At 34.5% G+C, this 19,469-nt stretch overlaps 1 protein-coding gene across 1 annotated transcript in view; it reads right to left on the bottom strand.

Moving 5' to 3' along the window:
* Window positions 1–19,469, bottom strand: part of LOC140060873 (dynein axonemal heavy chain 6-like) — a 37,576-nt gene that overhangs the window by 8,716 nt on the left and 9,391 nt on the right. Inside the window, exons 22-66 of the mRNA XM_072107232.1 lie at window positions 18,973–19,144; window positions 18,752–18,856; window positions 18,386–18,504; window positions 18,179–18,253; window positions 17,968–18,052; window positions 17,373–17,623; window positions 16,607–16,892; window positions 16,131–16,276; window positions 15,832–15,900; window positions 15,463–15,649; window positions 15,120–15,199; window positions 14,790–14,958; window positions 14,246–14,467; window positions 13,860–14,099; window positions 13,065–13,394; window positions 12,885–12,947; window positions 12,462–12,654; window positions 12,141–12,279; window positions 11,374–11,612; window positions 10,788–11,066; window positions 10,197–10,388; window positions 9,164–9,339; window positions 8,934–9,062; window positions 8,356–8,664; window positions 8,048–8,218; window positions 7,795–7,962; window positions 7,279–7,566; window positions 7,015–7,176; window positions 6,465–6,671; window positions 6,089–6,270; window positions 5,874–5,982; window positions 5,512–5,637; window positions 4,918–5,172; window positions 4,568–4,699; window positions 4,182–4,277; window positions 3,871–4,011; window positions 3,557–3,772; window positions 3,087–3,205; window positions 2,761–2,872; window positions 2,545–2,666; window positions 2,192–2,321; window positions 1,753–1,867; window positions 1,320–1,456; window positions 635–951; window positions 63–262 (exon numbers count right to left, since the gene is read on the bottom strand). Of these exons, the coding sequence (XP_071963333.1) occupies window positions 63–262; window positions 635–951; window positions 1,320–1,456; window positions 1,753–1,867; window positions 2,192–2,321; window positions 2,545–2,666; window positions 2,761–2,872; window positions 3,087–3,205; window positions 3,557–3,772; window positions 3,871–4,011; window positions 4,182–4,277; window positions 4,568–4,699; window positions 4,918–5,172; window positions 5,512–5,637; window positions 5,874–5,982; window positions 6,089–6,270; window positions 6,465–6,671; window positions 7,015–7,176; window positions 7,279–7,566; window positions 7,795–7,962; window positions 8,048–8,218; window positions 8,356–8,664; window positions 8,934–9,062; window positions 9,164–9,339; window positions 10,197–10,388; window positions 10,788–11,066; window positions 11,374–11,612; window positions 12,141–12,279; window positions 12,462–12,654; window positions 12,885–12,947; window positions 13,065–13,394; window positions 13,860–14,099; window positions 14,246–14,467; window positions 14,790–14,958; window positions 15,120–15,199; window positions 15,463–15,649; window positions 15,832–15,900; window positions 16,131–16,276; window positions 16,607–16,892; window positions 17,373–17,623; window positions 17,968–18,052; window positions 18,179–18,253; window positions 18,386–18,504; window positions 18,752–18,856; window positions 18,973–19,144 (7,760 nt within the window). The remainder of the gene's footprint in view (window positions 1–62; window positions 263–634; window positions 952–1,319; window positions 1,457–1,752; window positions 1,868–2,191; window positions 2,322–2,544; window positions 2,667–2,760; window positions 2,873–3,086; window positions 3,206–3,556; window positions 3,773–3,870; window positions 4,012–4,181; window positions 4,278–4,567; window positions 4,700–4,917; window positions 5,173–5,511; window positions 5,638–5,873; window positions 5,983–6,088; window positions 6,271–6,464; window positions 6,672–7,014; window positions 7,177–7,278; window positions 7,567–7,794; window positions 7,963–8,047; window positions 8,219–8,355; window positions 8,665–8,933; window positions 9,063–9,163; window positions 9,340–10,196; window positions 10,389–10,787; window positions 11,067–11,373; window positions 11,613–12,140; window positions 12,280–12,461; window positions 12,655–12,884; window positions 12,948–13,064; window positions 13,395–13,859; window positions 14,100–14,245; window positions 14,468–14,789; window positions 14,959–15,119; window positions 15,200–15,462; window positions 15,650–15,831; window positions 15,901–16,130; window positions 16,277–16,606; window positions 16,893–17,372; window positions 17,624–17,967; window positions 18,053–18,178; window positions 18,254–18,385; window positions 18,505–18,751; window positions 18,857–18,972; window positions 19,145–19,469) is intronic.

Consider the following 19,469-nt stretch of genomic DNA (forward strand, 5'->3'; position numbering starts at 1 on the left):
CCGAAACAAATTTTACATCTACACTATTTCATTTTATCTGAAAGGATTTGTTAATACATTACCATCATGTTTCTGAAGTTGTTCTGCAGAGGTCAACTCTGCTAGAACATTGGTCTGCAGGAAAGCCTGCCATTCCGTGTCAGTGATGTCATGATCAACTGGGTCCTCTTGTCTGGTCCAAGTTGCAACTCGTTTGATACTGGTACACAGCAGGAATGAGAAGACGAGTTGATGTTTCACAAACAATGCTTTTGAGACAACTCTGAAGAAAAACAAAGGTTGCACAATTTGTCTTGGTTTTGGTTAAAAACTGTCAAGATCCTAAAGCTATGTCTACACTATCAAACTAGTTTGACAAAAAAAGTGTGATGTGCCCAAATATAGTAGTGATATGCTGAAATACTGTATGGTACTGTAGTTATATGACATCATCATGTCCATATATATATGTTTTCAAATAAACTTTGATAGTATAGACAGAGCTTAAGTCTTGGAATGCTGTGGTGTGGGTGGATTTTTATTGATTGTTAGTTGTATACTGGGTCCACTGTTATGAAAATGGTCCTGTACTGAAGAGGTCACATAGTATAATAAAGAAAGAAATAAAATAAAAATAAGATACTTCACAAGTTACCTATAGATACTGTTAGTGAGATGAGACACCATGTTCTGCAGATGCTTTACTAAATCCAGGTCACTTCTTTCATCAGATTGAAACCTCTCCGCCAGGTTTCTTGACAAATCTGGACTACTTCTGGCGCTGGAAGGTCTAAGACGACCAGCAAGATGTTGCTTGCTAGCACTGGATGGTCTGCTTGAGGTCTGAGACTTGATTTGACAAATGCAAGTACGGAACATCTCTTGGAACCATGGTAGTGAGAACTGGTACATAACATCTATACTGGAAAGATCTGCCAATACAAAGTAAAGAATGGCACCTCTGGTTGCAACCTGTACACATATAAACAATTTTGATTACCAAACAAAGAGTTTTTCTAAAAAAGATTAACAGACTATATAACTTTGCAACACATCTCAAACAAATGAATTTCAAATTCAAAAGTGGTTTGACAACAGTGACCTTTCGATATGTGATGACCCAGGACGTAAAAACTAGTTACATCGTGTTAAATAACTTTGCACCACATGCAGGACATTGAGATGTGCATCCTAAAATGATTCCTCAACAGTTTTAGCAGATTCTAGTCAAGATGACAACAAAAACACAATATGCATACTGAGGTCGTAGGTCATTGTAAACAAAAACCTTCCTTTTAATATCAAATAAACTAAATAGCAAATAATAAATAATTCCTTACTGAAATGTACTTTTTTCTAGCATAATCCAGTTCCTTCTGTGTGACCTCTGACTGCAGGAGACGTTGATGAATTTCTTCAGACATTGTTTTGCTCTTTTCAAGAGTTTCCACAAGATCCTGATCATCAAGAATGTGACCTATGTTTACAGAAATTTTGATAACATTGTGTAATTATTTATTCCTCCTTGGTATATCCAGTGTTAAGGATCTTTGGGCTTATTGGATTCAGACACAATTATTTCAGAATCTTACTTTGTGTGAATAAACTAAACTTAAACTTCCTAAATTTTCAATTTTAAATTATTTTTCGACACAATCGGTCAAGGTCAAACTACAAAACAAGTGCGGATAACCAATTATAAAAATATAAAACAACATCTGATTGCTATTGGAAGGTAGATATTTACAGCTTTACTTGAAAGCAAATCTTTACCTTGCGACTTCTGTAAAAGGCTAAGTGATCGGTCTTCGAGGTCTCTCAATTGTTTAATATCATTAGCAATGCTTTCTAGTAATTCACTTCTTTGTCTTTCAAGTACAGGTTGTTCCTAGTGAAACAAATCAAATAATAACCATAACAAAATAAAAATCATGTTGACACAATTGGCACCCCACAAGGAGTTTTCGTTCATGGTTAATGATTTGAAAAGCTCTGTCTACACTATCAACCTAGTTTGACAAAAAAGTGCGATGTGCCTAAAATGGTAGTGATATGCTCACATATGGTAGTGATATGCCCATAATGGTAGTGTTATGGCATCATCATGTCCATATATGGGCATATCACATATTTTTTGTCACATAAAGTTTGAGCTTTAGAGCTGTGAATTAGTTCAATAAATTAACAATTTTAGTTGGATTAAGAAGGTTACCTGTAGCACAACAGTTGAAAGCAGCTGATCTTGCAATCCTTCAAAGGTAACAGTGAAGTTGATCAGGCCAACCTTTATGCAGACTGCTGGCAAGAAATGAGGATTTGGAAGACCACAACACATGTACAACCTGTAAGAAAATAAAACAATATAAACTCATAATATGATGGGATAGAAAGGTTATTTAAAAACAACAGTATTACATAATATGCCTTTCTAAATCCTCAAAAGTTTCTTAACAGTACAGTTTGAAAACTTTGAATCCACAGATGTACTGTAGTGTAAAACAGTTTGCTTTCAATCAATTCATTGCAAAGTGCCTACAGAGACATCATCATGTAAAATTAGATTACCTGAAATTATGATTATATTCAATTTCTGTATCTCCCATTTTAATAACATCTTGTCCTCCTTGTTTGAAAAGCTGTTTCATTAAGATGGGTGCCAAAGCGGGATCTAAGCTCTCGCCAATTTCCTTCAAGAAAAGTCAGTATTATTTGTGTTGCTTTTTATTGAAGTGTTGTTTTTATTGTGCCAACTAATTATATTAATAAGGAAACAAATTATACCTCCAATAAAACTGGCTCTCCTATCTGCACTGCTCGTTCAATTGCCCTCATATAGTTTGGATCCGTCATTTGAATTCTTCTCAATCGGCTTCCTTCCATCTCTGTAATCCACCTAAAATGTAAAATTTTTGTAAAAATATTTAAAATATAGATCTTTTACACATACATATTTTCAAATTACATTTACAGACTCTGACAACCAAACTAATACGTCGATCTTATATAGCGCTTAAAATGCACAAAGCTTCTGAGCACTTCACAGTAACAACGAAAACTGTTTTAAAATAGTTGTAAAGCATAAAGGGGTTGGCAGCAGCTGACTGTACCTAGCTCCTTGTCCTTGGGGGTCAATAAGCAGTGGCCATCGATGTCCAAACTTCACAAACATAGCATTCTCCTCAGAGTGCCTGTCTCTTGGTAGTCCTTCATTGTGCCATTGTTGAACCTTAGATGATTGAACACACAATTATATTATTTTCATTTCATAAACAAATTCCATTCAACTTAAGAGATGTTTACTTTATAACTTTAATTTATTTAAATGACAAAAAGAAAATTGGTTTTTCAAGAACAAACAAGTAAACAAAATACAAAGCACCAAAGGGTGACCGGAATTACTTAAACAATTTGTAACAAAGACTGAAAAGATAGGCTCCTCCTTTCGTGAATTATTAAACACCATTAAGAGACGATTTTCTATCCAAAGCATTTCATTAAATAAGCAATCACTACTAGGAAAATACACAAACATTTGGATTAATGTTCCATATAAGGTAACAACAAAAATCATTCTTACCACATTGGCCTCTGTTAGGGTTTCAATCAGTGAAAACTGCTGTGAGATTGGAATGTCTTCCCTACGACACAACGAGTACCAATAATTGCCCATTTCTCGTCTATAGGGGGCAGTAAATACCCCAAGGTAGATGATGTACGCGGTAGAGATAAGCGTATCACCAACAATTCCTTCTAATCGGAAATTCAAGTTATCCATAGATTCTGCCCATCGAACCTAACAATAAAAAGTAAACTTAATACATAGCAGTTTTGTCTTATGTTGCCAAAACAATACTTGTAAACATTCAGTATAGGAAGTGAACAACATCGTACCTTTTCATCGGCTAGAGCAGTAAGCAAGACAGACGCCCTCTGTAGTCGGAGAGTTGTTAGTACTTTCCGTTCTTGTAGCATTTCTCGCTGATGTACACTATCATCGTATTGTTTCTGGAGATCATCAAGGTGCTTTTCAATCTGAAAGTTATTCTGACAGGTTATATGCATTCCGTGTACAAGTTACTCTCTCACTACTGTTTAAATTACTAAACTTATACTTTTCTAACAGCTCCTCGACCCTGTCACAGGTCACTGACCACAAGCCACATTCGGCCTGATGACACAGGCAATCAATCATGTATACAAACCTGAGCTAGGCTGTCTTGTTTCTTTTTAAGGCTATCCTGTGCAAGTGCCAGAGCTTCTTTGGCTTCTTCCACTCGTCGTTGCTTTGGTTTTACCATCTGAAAAGGAATGCAAAAAGATATGCAACAATGAAATCAATATATCATTTATTTATTTGATAAAAAAAAAACAAATAAAAACAGGTGAGGAAAAACAAAAGCAAACCACTATGACTCAATGAGTCAGTAATTCCTTTAAGGAAGATGATTATGACGATTATGATAAAAATGATTAAAATGAATGATGAAGAAATCAGAAATGTAGATGAAAATAATTATAACGTGATGACAATGATGAAAAAGATGATAATAATATAATATAATAATAATAAGACCAATGATTGTTTTACCTTGCAAACGTCCAGGTAATGTTGCAACGCTAACACCCACTGACAGATGGATTTACAAGCATGTGACACCTGACCGACTTTCTCGGGTTCAAAGTTTGGCATTGATGTGAATTTTTTCAATCTAGCAAATATCTAGAAACAAGTGTGTAATGAATAGAACAATAGATTTCAGTATTTATTTTAAAGTCTTGCATTTGATTCACTACTAGCTCTGTCTACACTATCAAACTAGTTAGATAAAAAAAGTGTGATGTGCCCAAATATGGTAATGATATGACATCATCGTGTCCATATATGGACACATCACATTGTTTGTCACATACAGTTTAATAGTGTAGACAGAGCTTTACCTTATCAGTCACTACACTTTTATCATAATTGACAAGTTTTTTAAGGAATCCCTGATCCGCCAGTAGCAGTTTAGCAGTACTCCACTCAGGTTTATGCTTCATCAGAACACACACTGCACCCATCACATGCATCACCAGATCAGGTGGATTGGTGTACACTCGAATCTCAGAGATGTCCGATTTATCTAATGAATCGAGGGCTGTGACAGCTTCTTGAAGAGCTGGGATGACGGATTCCAAGTCCCTTTGAGCTTCCTGAAAATAATTAAAATTGTATTTTTGATTAAATTTAATTTAATATTGGCACAATCAGTGAAATGAAAAGTGTATACAATAGTAAAGATTTTGAAATTAACAATATACAGTATAATAGATACAATACGCAAGAAGAACGCCAGGCTAGTGATCTGGAGGTCATGGGTTCAAGCCCGACAAAAGAATTACTAGTATTCTCAATGTACTTCGTATAAAACAAAATTCCGTCAGAGTAGTAGGGCAAACACTGGCCAGATACAAAATATATAAACATACATGCAAACTATGACTGGATGGAATCACAAAGTTAACAGCTAAAGCAAAAGTTTATTGACTTACATCAGCGTAATCTTGCACCATCTGAGTTTCATGTTTCATCACTGTCTCTTCCTTGACAACGATTTCTCTAACTTGGTCAACAGCAGCCTGGTCCACCTTCAACTGTTTCAATAACACCTCTGTATCCTAGTGAGAGAGAGGTAAAAATATAGTACAAATCATAAACTGAAGTTAATAGGGAGATTTCAATTTGAGATGATCGACGACCAGCCTAGATCAAACCTGTGTCGAGGTGAGGAGCAAAGATACACGTCCTAATGTCTCCGCATGCACAAAATGAATTACCATGACATAGTTTGGTCATTGGTCGCAAATAGAATGCTCCCTATTAATAATTAAAATAATTGTTTTTCTTTGTTTACCTTTGCTTTCTCTTCAATCTTAGGGCCTAATGTGACAAGCTCTTCTTGCATGGTGTCCACCAATTTATTAGCTTCAGACAGCTTATACAGCCCCACTGATAGCCTATGTCTAAATATCAAATAGATAATAACCAAAAAAAAGTTTGAAGGTTTGCATGGCGGAATCAATATGTTTGCGGTAACATCATACATTTAATTGTGAAAAGAACACTTACTTGTTATCCAGAAACTTTTGTTTAGTTTCTTTCAGTGTTTTAGTGTAAAGTTGTACAAGATCTAGGTAGCTACTTGGTGTTGTATAGAAATGACGGTTTAGTTCCAGTTTAAACTGGTTTGCCTTCTTTTCTACATCCTGATGAATGTCAACACACACCTTTGCTATGCTGTCTTTCAAAATCTGAAAAGAAAAACATAATTTACAATCTTACATTACATAAAACTTTCTTAAATGAGAGAAGAGAGAATATACTTCAAGTTCAATATTATCATGTGAGGTAATTTTCTGAATGATACTAGATTTTATTTAACATTCCTGCTCAAAATTCATTGATAGAAGTATTGAAGAACAAAGTACAATGTCAGTATACTTACTGCAATATCTTGCAGTGCATTGATGCCCTCAAACTGAATTTGACTCAGATATACTTGAGCGACCTTCAACATGGCATCTTCACCCCATTGGTCAAACCAATCCAAAGTACAGCAGTTGATGAGGGATGGGTACATCCTGCACCTTTGACGGAAAGTGTTGCCAGCAGGGCTGGTAGCAATCACTACATGCAGGTTACGTCTCACACGCTGTTATGAAGTAGAGACAGTTTTATGTATTCAAATTCAATGATATTTTGGTTAAAAATTTGAAACTGGATGTATAGTCATTGCCACATACAAATGTATTCATTTTATTGCAACTGGTAATAACAAATTGAATTTGAACATTAAAATTGGTAAATAAAAAAAAAATCCAGATAAAAATCACATAAAAGGAAGAACAAACAACTATTAATTAATGTATTATTAAGCCACTCCCTAAGGTCTCTTTGTCAGACTTCCTTGTGAATTATTCAAGAGGACAACCAGCAAGTACTAAGTAAGTACTAAGTATTACCCACATTCCTATAAATTAATGTTTAGTTATTACCTGAATAAAAAACTGGTACACTGCTTCCCTGGTGTCTGGTATTTCTGCCTCGGCTGCGAGTCTTTTCAAGTCCATTGATATGGACTCCAAATCATCATTATCAAAGAGATCTGGAACCTCACCAGAATTCAAGATGCTACTGATGTCTTCTAAGAAGGCTTCCTACAAAAATAAAAAAAAATGCATTGCATTTAAATGAATAGCTGAACACATTAAATGAATGAATTCTTGTATGATTTGAGGATGTAGAAATCAAGTAGTTACCATGACAATATCACTGTCTGTCATCAAGAAGACGGTATTCAATCCCTGGACTCCAGCTTTTAAAAACCCTTTCTTCAAATCATCCTTGTAATCATTAATATTGTATGTACGGGTAAGGTTGAGACGGAACAGTTCACAACCAGAGATAAGACAGGCTAACTGAACAGTTGTTGATTTCCCTGTACCATCCATGCCAACTAACAGCATGTGACCACCTGGCTGGCGAAACACTCTGGCTGCTCTTACGATGTGTTCTACTGCTTCTTTAAAAAACACTATTTGGGTTCCCTGAAAATATATGAATGAATAATTATATAAAGAATGTCAAAGACATCTTGTATGCCAAAATAGTATCTGCCATTGTTTTGGTTTTAGATATAAATTATAACAACTAAACAGACAATCTAGATTGTTAAGAATAAGTAGATACAAGGATAATATATGATCTTGATTTAGAGATGATAATGATGACAATGATCAGATTAATGTTGATTATGATGTACTACTTCTTTTTACCTGTGAGTTCCCATAATTCATCCTCACTAAGTAATCTTCCAGTACTTGTACTGTCCGGCTTGGATCAGGCATTCCACGATAAATCCGCTCAGCTGAGGGGGCATTGACGTCCATGAAATCACCAAACATGAAAGGTTTGGTATACAGCTGTTCTGCTGACCACTTAAGCTGTTAGAAAAAAGGGATGGTAATTATACTTGTTTTATTGATATTTGATTGATAATATCAAACATTTGTTTGATTCTATACCTACTTTAAAGTGATTGTGAAGGTCATCTGCCAAAAAGCTGAAGAACATCATACGGTCATCAGCGTCCATCAACCGATCATGGAATACTCTGGTGGACTCATGAGCAAGTAACTGACCAGCAGACTCTATTGAAGTGACCACGGTCTTGTCTGCCTGCAACAACCCTTGAATTACCTAGAAATAAGAATTTATGTCAATACACATGCTCTTAATTACACTCAAAAGAATTTCTTCAACAATGACCAAGCCTTTTCTAATTATTATCAGACCACACACCTCAATAGTACAAGTATGAGTATAGTCTATAATACCTTTGATAGATCCCTTAAGTTGAAGGTATAGTGAGTTTTAGTTGGTGTTGGTAACAAGTTCAATGACATCTTATAGTAGATAGCAATGGATGCCGACACTAATGGTGTTAGTAACTCCTTTACATCTGGAATGAAATCTTGGTTCTCAAGAAATCTACCGAGTTGAACCTGGTAGATGTGTTGAAGGGACTTAATAGAAGGCTGTGGTAGGCTAAGCATTGAGAAGTACTTGAGTAATCGAGGACTGATCATCTGTCTACCGCCCCCAGGCGGAGCACAAGCACCAACAAGTGTAACATCAAGTATATCCTACAAAAACACATTAATAATTAACAAAATACAGTTATACATGTAAGGAAGAATGGATGATTTTTTGTAATTGTTTCAAAAATGTTAACAGATAATAGAACAAAGCTTAAATTTTACAGTAAAAATGAGAGTGCAGACTAAAGAGGCCAAAATTATTTTGCTGGTAAACTTTAGGTCATACCTGTATCCATTAAAGGCTCTCTTTGTTTTAGTGTTCTGTTTCAAATTACAGAATTGGACAGTTGGGTAAAGGAAAGACAATTACTTACCTTCCAGAGAAGCTTCTTGGTATCATAAAATCCACCAAATTCCAGGAACTGACGAATAAGTTCAAGAGGAGGCTGAGCACCAAATTTTTCTGGAGCTGGTAAATTAAGGTCATCCACAAACACAATCAGCTGTGAAGTACAACAATTAGGTTACCAGTAAAAGAAAGTTATCATGATAATAACAATGGCACAACAGTCATGTATGGAACTTAAATGTTGCTCTGACTTACGGTTTTTCCTCTTGGTCCAACCATTGTATTTTTGCCCTTTTTAATTAATTTGTGTTGTATTTGAGCTTGGATTCGGTCTGCCTTAGTCTGAGCACTTAGTTGCAATGTGGTGGACACTACCGCTTCAATAGTTTTGCGATTTGTTCCTTCTAACAAAGATTTTAATTGTGCATCACCTACAATATGACAGTAAGTAAACAAAAATTACAGATTTAAAAAATTGTTGTTGTTATTGTAAACAATTAATGCATGTAGGAGAAAAAACATTGCTTAGTGAAATTAATAGAAATTTTAAACACTTAAAAGATAAGAAGTTGCAGAAAGCGATTAAAAGTTTCTGACCCTAAATTTCTCCAAAGCTTTTATTAACGTCTAAAAAAGGCAACATTAAAAACACAATAAAACTGTGTGAAAAAAATGCACTTTGTTTCAGACTATTTGTGTACAATTCTAGACAATGCTTAGACTTTTTTAATTAAGAGAAAAGCAAAAAAAAAATGTTTGTACGACTTTAGAAGCAGTTATAACACAATAAATGCAAACATATCTATATAGCTAAAGTTAACTCAATTTAGTATTAGTAACACAGTAGAAGCTCTTCTTTGGGACACCTCTATTCTGGAGACTTGTCTACTAAGGGGCCACTTATCCATAAAAACAATGAAGGGGTAATAGATGGTTTAAGCTCTTCTTTGGGACACCTCTATTCAGGAGACTTGTCTACTAAGGGGCCACTTATCCATAAAAACAATGAAGGGGTAATAGATGGTTTAAGTTCTTTTTCAGGGAAGACCCTTTTTCAAAGGTTGAGTTCAAAAGATGTCTCCATAAAAGAAGTTCTACTGTACTGGTTTTTACCAAACATGTATGACACTCCCGACAGCTTTGAGAAAAAGTAATAACTTATATAATATAAATAATAATACATATTAATTTCAGTTTGATATTTCAAACAAACATAATTTGGATAGTGATCCAACAAATAATATTAAATTTGATATAAAAAATAAAATGTAAATGATCAAATGTTTACCTATTTCAACGTCGTTATCTCCAATGAATCCAGATGTGAGTGAAGCAATGTTGGACAGAACACTGGTGCCTCTTTCTGAGTACTGAAGCACCTCTCCAAGGATTGTGCCGTGCTCAGTTGAAGCACCATGTGGTCTGGCCAAATGCTCCAATATGTGACTTACTACAGCTGATTTCCCCACACCAGAATCACCTGCATATAAAAAGTTAAACAAAGTCAATATCAATTATGATTATTTGAGGAACTCTTAACTGAACTCTCTCTGATTCTATTCCTTTCCGCTTTCCCCATTCTACCCTTTCTTATTCACTCTCTCTCACCTATAAGACCAATATCAACTACTTTTCTGACCTCCAGAATGATATTAAATTGTCTGGTTATGTGGACATTTGTCATTGATGGCATCAGTAGCTAATAAAATTGAATTGAACTGTACTACACTTGTTTATGTTTATTTCATATCACATTTCAACTCATTTTTTCATTTACTATTCCATTTTATTGTCAATATTTTTATGTTCAATATATGTTATCTTTTTCAAAACTCTTACCATAGAAGTTTTTTAATAACTCCATTAAAATAAAGCTTACCTGTGATCAACACAGGATGTTTATTGAGTAACAAAAGACTTGCGAGGAACGAATATCGTATTGTATCCACTGTGGTCACCAGCTCACCCTCGTCCAGTTGCATTTTTTGGCTCATTTGGGCGGTTAACCCCATCTGTTCACCTATAGACACATGTGCCACTCCCTTGTCGATCAAAGATTTGGTGCTAGGTACTAGGACATCCCAGCTCACAAACTTACCATTTTCCATGTTGACAAAATAGTTAAAGATGGTTTTACTACCAGAAGGCAAACGCACTCCTAGAAAGCAATATTAAAAAAGTCATAAGACGCAAAGTGCTAGTAGAATGGAAACCTTAAGATTAAAATCTCCTTCTGAGTATTTAAGCTCTGTCTACAAAATGTAATGTATGGTCACAATGTCATATCACTACCATATTTGGACACTTTTCTTTCAAACTAGTTTGAGTTTAGTTTAAATTAGTTTAATATGTGTGTTCTTGTTTTCTGGAGTTTTTTTTTGCTTGTTCAATTTGTATTTTATGAACATAATTAAAAACCAATATCAAGAAAATGACAACCAAGTAAAAAGAAGTCATTGACTTACCAAGCGGTGGTTCGATATCAAAAGTATCCCTGACAAGTCCGTCAAAGTCATAAGCAATATCACTATCAGTAGTTGCCTTTTGACTTGATGTTTTAGTTCCTAGATTAATTCCTCCGTCATCGTCGGGGTCATCTGCTCGTTTCAAGTTCCCGCCAACCGCCCATGTGAAACAGAAAACAAAGAGTTTACCCAACAACGTGGGCAACTGGTCTGGATTCTTGTTCAGATACCATTCTTTGCTGTGGAACACAAAACAGAAAATAAAAATCTATTTGGTGCTTGCAAACAATAATCATCAACAATAAGTATATATATATAAATATATAAATCCAAAGGCAAATTACTGAAAAAATGACAATGCTGTGGGTATCAGTGGCTGGATCTCAATGGAGATACAAATAAAATAAGCACTGAAAAAATGACAATGCTGTGGGTATCAGTGGCTGGATCTCAACGGAGATACAAAATGACAATGCTGTGGGTATCAGTGGCTGGATCTCAATGGAGATACAAAAAAAAAGCAAAAAGCTATATCAAAACGATAAGTAAAACAGCCAGAAAAGTTAGCAGAGCTTTCGGGCAACACTAGCCCTTCATCAGTGCAAGTGAAACAGATAATAATATATAAATTTATAAATATATATAAACACATTAATTCTAAACCGCCCGGTGATATACTGAAATTTAATTAATTAATTTGAAACCATAAGATGAGAAAATTGAAAAAATAATTCAATAACATCTTGAAGATAAATGCCACTGCTTACCCAGTGTTTTCAGATAGAGCATCAGAACCAGCAATACTTCTGTTTAGCTTACTGCCTCTTCCAGTCCTCCTGAAACCAAGTCTGGATGACTGACTTGATTGCATTGACTGCCTACTGTCACCAGTTCTCAAAGTGGAATCTACAATAAAACAAACAATACAGCCTGTTCAGTACCAAACTAAATTACCAGCCTAGTCTAGGTCTCTATATCTGCATTGTAATTTCCACTTTGTGACTGATGTACTAGGAAAATGAATTTGTGACAAAATGTATCAAAAAAGAAAATATTAATTTTATAAATTTCTCTCCTTTTTACATTACCTTTTTTGCCATATCCACCATTTTTTGACATAAAATTGATAAATGCCGAGAGCAAATGACACAACATACAGACTATGTTCATGTCTGTCGCAGGAACATGTTGTTGCTTAGCAACCGAATGCAGAAAGTTAAGTCCTCTATCAACGCTTCTTTCAAACAAAGCTTGGAGATGCTTCTTACCACTCTCAGGAAACTATAAAGAAAATGTAAATTTACTATTCTTGGTTACTGTACTTGATTAGTTACTTACTTAGGTGTGATCAGTGGCAAAATGCAGGAGACATTGTTTAACACTTCACTCCTCCAGCGTTGGATAGTTGCATTAGGGATGATTATATCCTCTGGGACCTCTTAACCTCTGGGGCCCCTGGGTGCTCATCTGGGCATGATGGTCATTAACTATTATAGACATACTGTACTCACCTCTTTGGGCAGTTTTGATAGCCATGTTTTGACATATGGTTTCCATCCTAAATCAACAGGGTCCTACAAAGATAAAACATACACTTATGTGCAATTTAAGAATGAACCATACAATCTATATATTATTCACTAAGTGAAACAAAACGACACAAATATTTACATAAAAGTTTAAATACATACCATGTATATCATAGCGCATCTACTGATTGTAGCGGGGCTAGCCTGAGACAAATTATCCACCTCAAACAGCAGCCGCATGCCCTTGGACATCCCAATCCTCTCACCACTAGCTAGGCACAGCAACTTACTATCATCTAGTACTGTGTTCAAATTTTCAACCCATAGGGTGTCAACAGGGCCGTCTAAAACCAACCAATGCCAGTCAAGGGGTGTTTCGTCACTCATATCGTTCTCGCGGTCACTGGTTTTAACTGTTTCTTGATCGGCATCAATAGTTGAATCTGAGATCACACTCGTAGGCTTACTAGTCTGGTAGCTGCTGACGCTTTCCTGTTTTAACAAATCCATATAAATTAGATGTTCTGCTTCTGTTGCTACAACATTCTCAGTCAATGTGTTTATAAACTTTTTTAACCTCAATAAATAGTCATGTTTATGTACTCAGAAAATATCCCAAGATGAACTGTCTGGTCAGCAATTTTTCAAGGTAAGACTAACACATTTATTTTATTTTATAGATGGTAAACCTAAACTGAATATGCAATGGGACCTCATATAAACATATAAAATAAACATATATAGAAATTTAAAAAACATATACAATACACTATACAATATGTAGTCAAATACTTGTTTAGAGCAGACTGCATTGCTCAGTTTGGAAGGTAGCAAATTTATAGTAGGTTGGTATAGAAATTACAGTATTTACTTGTTTACTTGTTTCAGGAGCTCAGCATTTGCTGGGTCCGGAGTCGAGGCTAGGTCTATAAGAGATTTAGTTAAAGATCTATTTACCTTAGGACTTTTACCTCTTGTAACAGACGTCAAAGTAGAACCTATTGTTGATGGTCTGTCACTATCATCCACATGCGTCATCTCCATGGCTTCCTTGGAAAAGTGCCGCATTATAGAGGGCAGCAGACCATCACTCCATTCTAGCGTGTTGGGATTTGTCTCACCGTACAACTCACCCATGTCAACGCATTTTGGATTTATCACTGATGTTTCTACTCTGCCTTTCTTTCCATAAGTTTTCTTTACAAAAAAAATATTTATTTTAAATGAATAAAAGTAAAAAAACAAAAGACAAACATATTTAAAAAATAAATAAAATGTCAATAATAGTAATATATCAATGTAAATAATATCAATATTAATTCAAAGAATAAAAAGCAACTTACAATACACTGTTTGCCATGTTCATCTTTATAGGCATGTAAAGTAGGTAGAAGAACCAAAGCTCTATGAAGGATGTTCCGTACCATGGTCTTACCCCCTCCACTAGGACCTACTAACATTACACCATGACGTACTTGAAGTTGGCTAAATAGCTGTTGTACTTTGGTGAGCTGAGCTGGCCAAGGCTGAACGTTGAGGTCATGCACTGCCATAGAAATTGCTTTCTGTAAGTTACACAAACAATAAAATTAATAATAATATAGTGGTAAAACACTAAGAAGACAATAAAGTGTCCTTTTAATAGTTGTGTTCCTGAATAATGATTGTTTAAAATTGATTGTTTAAAACATATTTCCCCTCATTCATTTCCTGGAAATGCATCCTCCTAATAGGGTGTCTCTGAGGTGGGGTGACCTAAAGGATCTACTGTAGATAAATGGTAGAAGAAAAAAAAATATAAATCAACAAGTTAAAACTACTGTACTTAGGCAGATTTCTTTCCAGAACAAAAATGCTTTCTTAACATAATAAGGTTTGTGTGTTTACCTCCAGGTTGCCATAATCTGGTGATGGTGGATCAATTCCTGGAAACAGATCTGCCAGAATGTTTTCAAATAATGGCACATCCTCAGCGATAAACTTTGGAAGGTTTGCATCACATAACGAATGAATCAACAGATGAGATTCTTCTTCTTCATTCAATATTATTCCTTTTCTGAAAATTACAGTTTAGTCACACATTTAATAATTTTTCATTTTATTTTGGAAAAAATAATACAAAATCTTCCATAGCTCAAGAACAAATCATATTATTAGTACATTAAATTAGCAAATCTCTGTAAGCCATTAAACTTTTAATCACAAACAATGACTCACTGTGCTTGAATACCACGCTTCCTCTGCCCAGCCATCACAAGAACAGACTTAATGGCCCGCATGCCAAAATCATAATGATCCTGTAAAAGTACAACAGTAATAACTTTCATATACAATATAAAGCCTTCTCTACACTATGTGAACACAAATTTGATGTCCCCATATATGGACATGATGATGTCATATCACTACCATATTTGGGCACACCACTACCATATTTGGGCACATCACATTTTTTTTGTCAAAATAGTTTGATAGTGTAGACAGAGCTTCAGACACAAAATAAAGAAAACAAAATCTGTTCTTAGCATCACTGTCATCATTAAGTTTAAACTCTACTAACCTGCTGTGATAGCTGTTTACTCGCAAGTTGATATAAGTTCACTATCTTACTAGACAGTGACTTAGCTGTAGTGAAGCCACCAGCAAAAAGCAAGATCTCAGCAATCAGCGTATAGTCAAGAACCATCATTGAAACTTGGCGGAAGAGTGACTTCAGATTATCGGGTAACTCAACACGCCCTGCATACCTTAAAAATAATTCATAAAATTACATCAAATTTGATTTCATTTACGTCCTATATACTTTTTAATCCAGTGACATTCGATTTACTGCATTTGTTATATGTTTAATCTCATGGCATTCCAAGTGAACCACAAATATAAAGATGTATCTATCATGCATAGTATATGAAGTAACTTCATCACTTACCCAGGATTCATTGTAATAAATACTCCACATGTATGGTTTAGTCTTGTATCACGCCCTTCAAACATAAACCTGAAATTTATATATCAAAATACTTGGTTGAAAATAACTGTTACAAGCACAATTTAGCAGAATACAGGTCATAAATCATATAATATTTCCAAATAATAGTGGCGTCATTTAGAAAGCAAATGCTTGTGTCAGGGACGTCAAAACTAAACAGAAAAAAAAACTAAAAAATATATATATAAATCACAGAAATTAATTTAAAAAAAAATTAAATAAAATAACAGCAATCTAACCTGAGAGCAGAGGCATCCTTGGCAGTCTTTATACTGTGCAGTTGCTGGGCAACAACAGATAACACCTCAACATCAATTCTGTTGAATTCATCAAAACAACACCAACTTCCAGACTGAGCAAGTCCAGAGAAAAATTTACCAAGTGTCTGAAAGGTAATCAATATTTTTAATAATTACTAATATATAAATGATGAGAGTACAAGAACAAAAAGTAAATATTGACAACAAAATATTTGAGGCCAGGAAAATAGTAAGATAGTAACCACAAGCCTGGTGCCGGAAAACATTTAAAATCACACGGGACAAAGCTTACAATAAAATTAACAATAGTAAAATAATTAAAGTACAGTCAACAAACATGTCCCAAATTCGTTTTTACCATTGAACACATTTCGAATACCAGACTTTCCAGAAAACCAGACATATTTAGTCAGCCCAATGGTGTCTGTATTGGGAGAGTTGACTACATTGTTTACCTTATAATCCAGGCCTTCAGAACAGTTGAAAACAAGGCAATGTTTTCCAACAGCTTTAGCCAAGTCTTTGACCGTCTCTGTTTTACCAGTACCAGCAGGACCGGCAGGTGACCCTCCCAGATGTAGATGGAGTGCACCAGTCAATGTCAGATAACATCTATCTGTTAGCGGCGTGATGACAAGTCTTGCTGAACAGCCCAGATATTCATAGCCATAAAGAAAGCTGGCATTGGCTTGACGCACCTGACAGGAATTGTGTTGTTCGTCCCACTCATAACGTAATTGCCTTTAACACAATAAAAATTGGTTTTCATATAACAAATGTTGCACATTCCACAGTAAAAACCTGTACCTCTAATCGAATAAAAAAAATCAACAATCAAAATAAACGTTTATTTCTTTCAAAAGCAGAAAGAACAACATCAATAACAACAATGAAACGTAATAAGGTTTAACAAAAGAAAATGTAATGTAAAAATCAAACATTTCATCAGAGAATCAAAAAAGAATGTCAATATTTCTAGATAGTTTATTAAGAGTATATACTTTTAGTTTTTGTTGAATGCAATGCCAAATTCTTTATACCCAGCTATTGTTTGTTTTGTTGTTTACTGTCTTGAATGATGACCCTTGCATTACTGGTAGCTATTGTTTGTTTTGTTGTTTACTGTCTTGAATGATGACCCTTGCATTACTGGTAGCTATTTGTTTACTGTTGGTTGATGTTTTTAAAATAACGAGGAAAAAAGAAGGAAAAAATACAAACCGTTGCCATTCAAAGCTGTTGTCAGTAAAAACTTTATTCTGTATTAAGTTCAAGAGGATGTCCCTGGAATGCACTAAGATGGTAATAAATGCCTCTACACTCATCCTTTGATGTGTGGCTAGATTCTGAGTTACTAAGCCTGCCAGCGTGTTCAGATTGGTAATGAGGTCATCACATGTGTTTTGCAAGCTAGGTCCTGGATCGTTTTTCATCATACTTGCTACTACAGAACGATTAAACATTATTTGAGCCTATTACAAAAAATAAATAATACATATTAAAGTTAGATATATGTGATTAAAGATATTTAAACTTAAATTAATAAATAATACAATGCCATAGAATTTCTATAGAAAACAGTCTCGCACTACTACTAAAGTTAGATATTATGTGATTAAAAATATTGAACCTTAGATTATTGAATATTACAAATGTCATACAATTTCTATTTCTACAGAAAACAGTCTCTCTAAATTATTGTGGTTTAATCAAACACTAAAACCTAGAGAAAGACGAGACTCTGGTGGTAATGTTGATGGGTCTCAGAAGGACATCACTCACAATTCTTTCAATACATACAAATAAAGAGACTGACCACTGTGAGAATAATTTGACCAGGATGTCCAAGAGTCCAATCAGAAAACACTTCACCCCATTTATGCATACTTTCTTTAAGATTCCTGTTTCAAAACAAAGAGAAGGTGAACAATATTTAACCTGTACAAGAGATACTTGCATTTCTTTATTCTTTTTAATGTCCAATACATGGTCTTAGTATAAATAAAATAGTTCACATCTATTCTTACCTTTTAACAGTGTCAAACATACCAGACTCAACACTACCCAGCCATTGTTCAACAGGTCCACGAGCTCGTACATTCCTGCGTGTACAAAAAACTGTATTATAATATGTGATATTGTATTAGGGGTCCAAAGGGAGACCAATCTTTTTTCAAAAAATGTAACTAGCTTCAATTGGTTTTGTGTACAATTTAAAAAAATGGATTACATACTTTGGCATGATAACAGCCTCGCCTTCAGCTGAGATCATTGTGGCTACAGTAGGTGGTAACTTAGGCTCATAGACAATCTCCAATGATTTGATGTTTCCAAAACATTTTACAAGATGTGGCTGTAAATAACAAAAAGCAATTTTAATACATCATTGACTTTACTCATTAATTTCTATCTTTAATGTTGTGTTATGTTAAATAAGAGTGTTCCCAGTAAATATCACTGACCTGAACAGCATTAGGATTCTTACTCTGAGCCAGAAATAACAAAAAGCAGTTTTAATACATCATTGACTTTACTCATTAATTTCTATCTTTAATGTTGTGTTATGTTAAATAAGAGTGTTCCCAGTAAATATCACTGACCTGAACAGCATCAGGATTCTTACTCTGAGCCAGAATATCAAGCAGTTCATCGTTGCTCAGAAAATAGAATCGTGGAAAAACTAAACGTTTTGTTTCAAGGTAATCCTAAAAAAGAAATACAATAGTGATATAAATTAGAATACTATTCATATACAAGCAATTATTGAAGTTTAGTAAATAAATAAGATGAAATTTTAAAAAATAAATAAAACAATAATTACCTCTAAGCATTTTTGTATTTTTTCTAGATTAGAATTGTTTGTTTGTAATATTTCAAGAACACCAGGCGCAGTAGCTGCTCTGAGGGCGTTGGGTCGATCTTCTGTACGACGCATAACCTCTTTCCAACTCTTGTCAACTTGAATAAACAGTTTAGCTTCACTGGGCAGTTGTCTGTAATAACAAGATATTTAAATAGACCATCTTTCAACTTATTCTATTAATTCCATTCATAAACATTATAATAATAATAATAAACAAATCTTTATTTTTGCAACGGAGATGTTTTTCCACGAGGCCGTATAACATTGTAACACAAAGTATTGTAATAAAAATTAAAATCAATTAAAATAAAAAATGTAAAGTTAGTAAATTAGACAAACAACACAAGGATATATTTTTGCTAGAAAATTACATTACACATTGTAATATTTTAAGGGTATTTTTTTTATTCCACCGCTGAGCGCGACTCATATACATTATTTGTATAACAATGTCA

The sequence above is a fragment of the Antedon mediterranea genome, chromosome 10, assembly GCF_964355755.1.
Source record: "Antedon mediterranea chromosome 10, ecAntMedi1.1, whole genome shotgun sequence".
Classification (NCBI taxonomy): Eukaryota; Metazoa; Echinodermata; class Crinoidea; order Comatulida; family Antedonidae; genus Antedon; species Antedon mediterranea.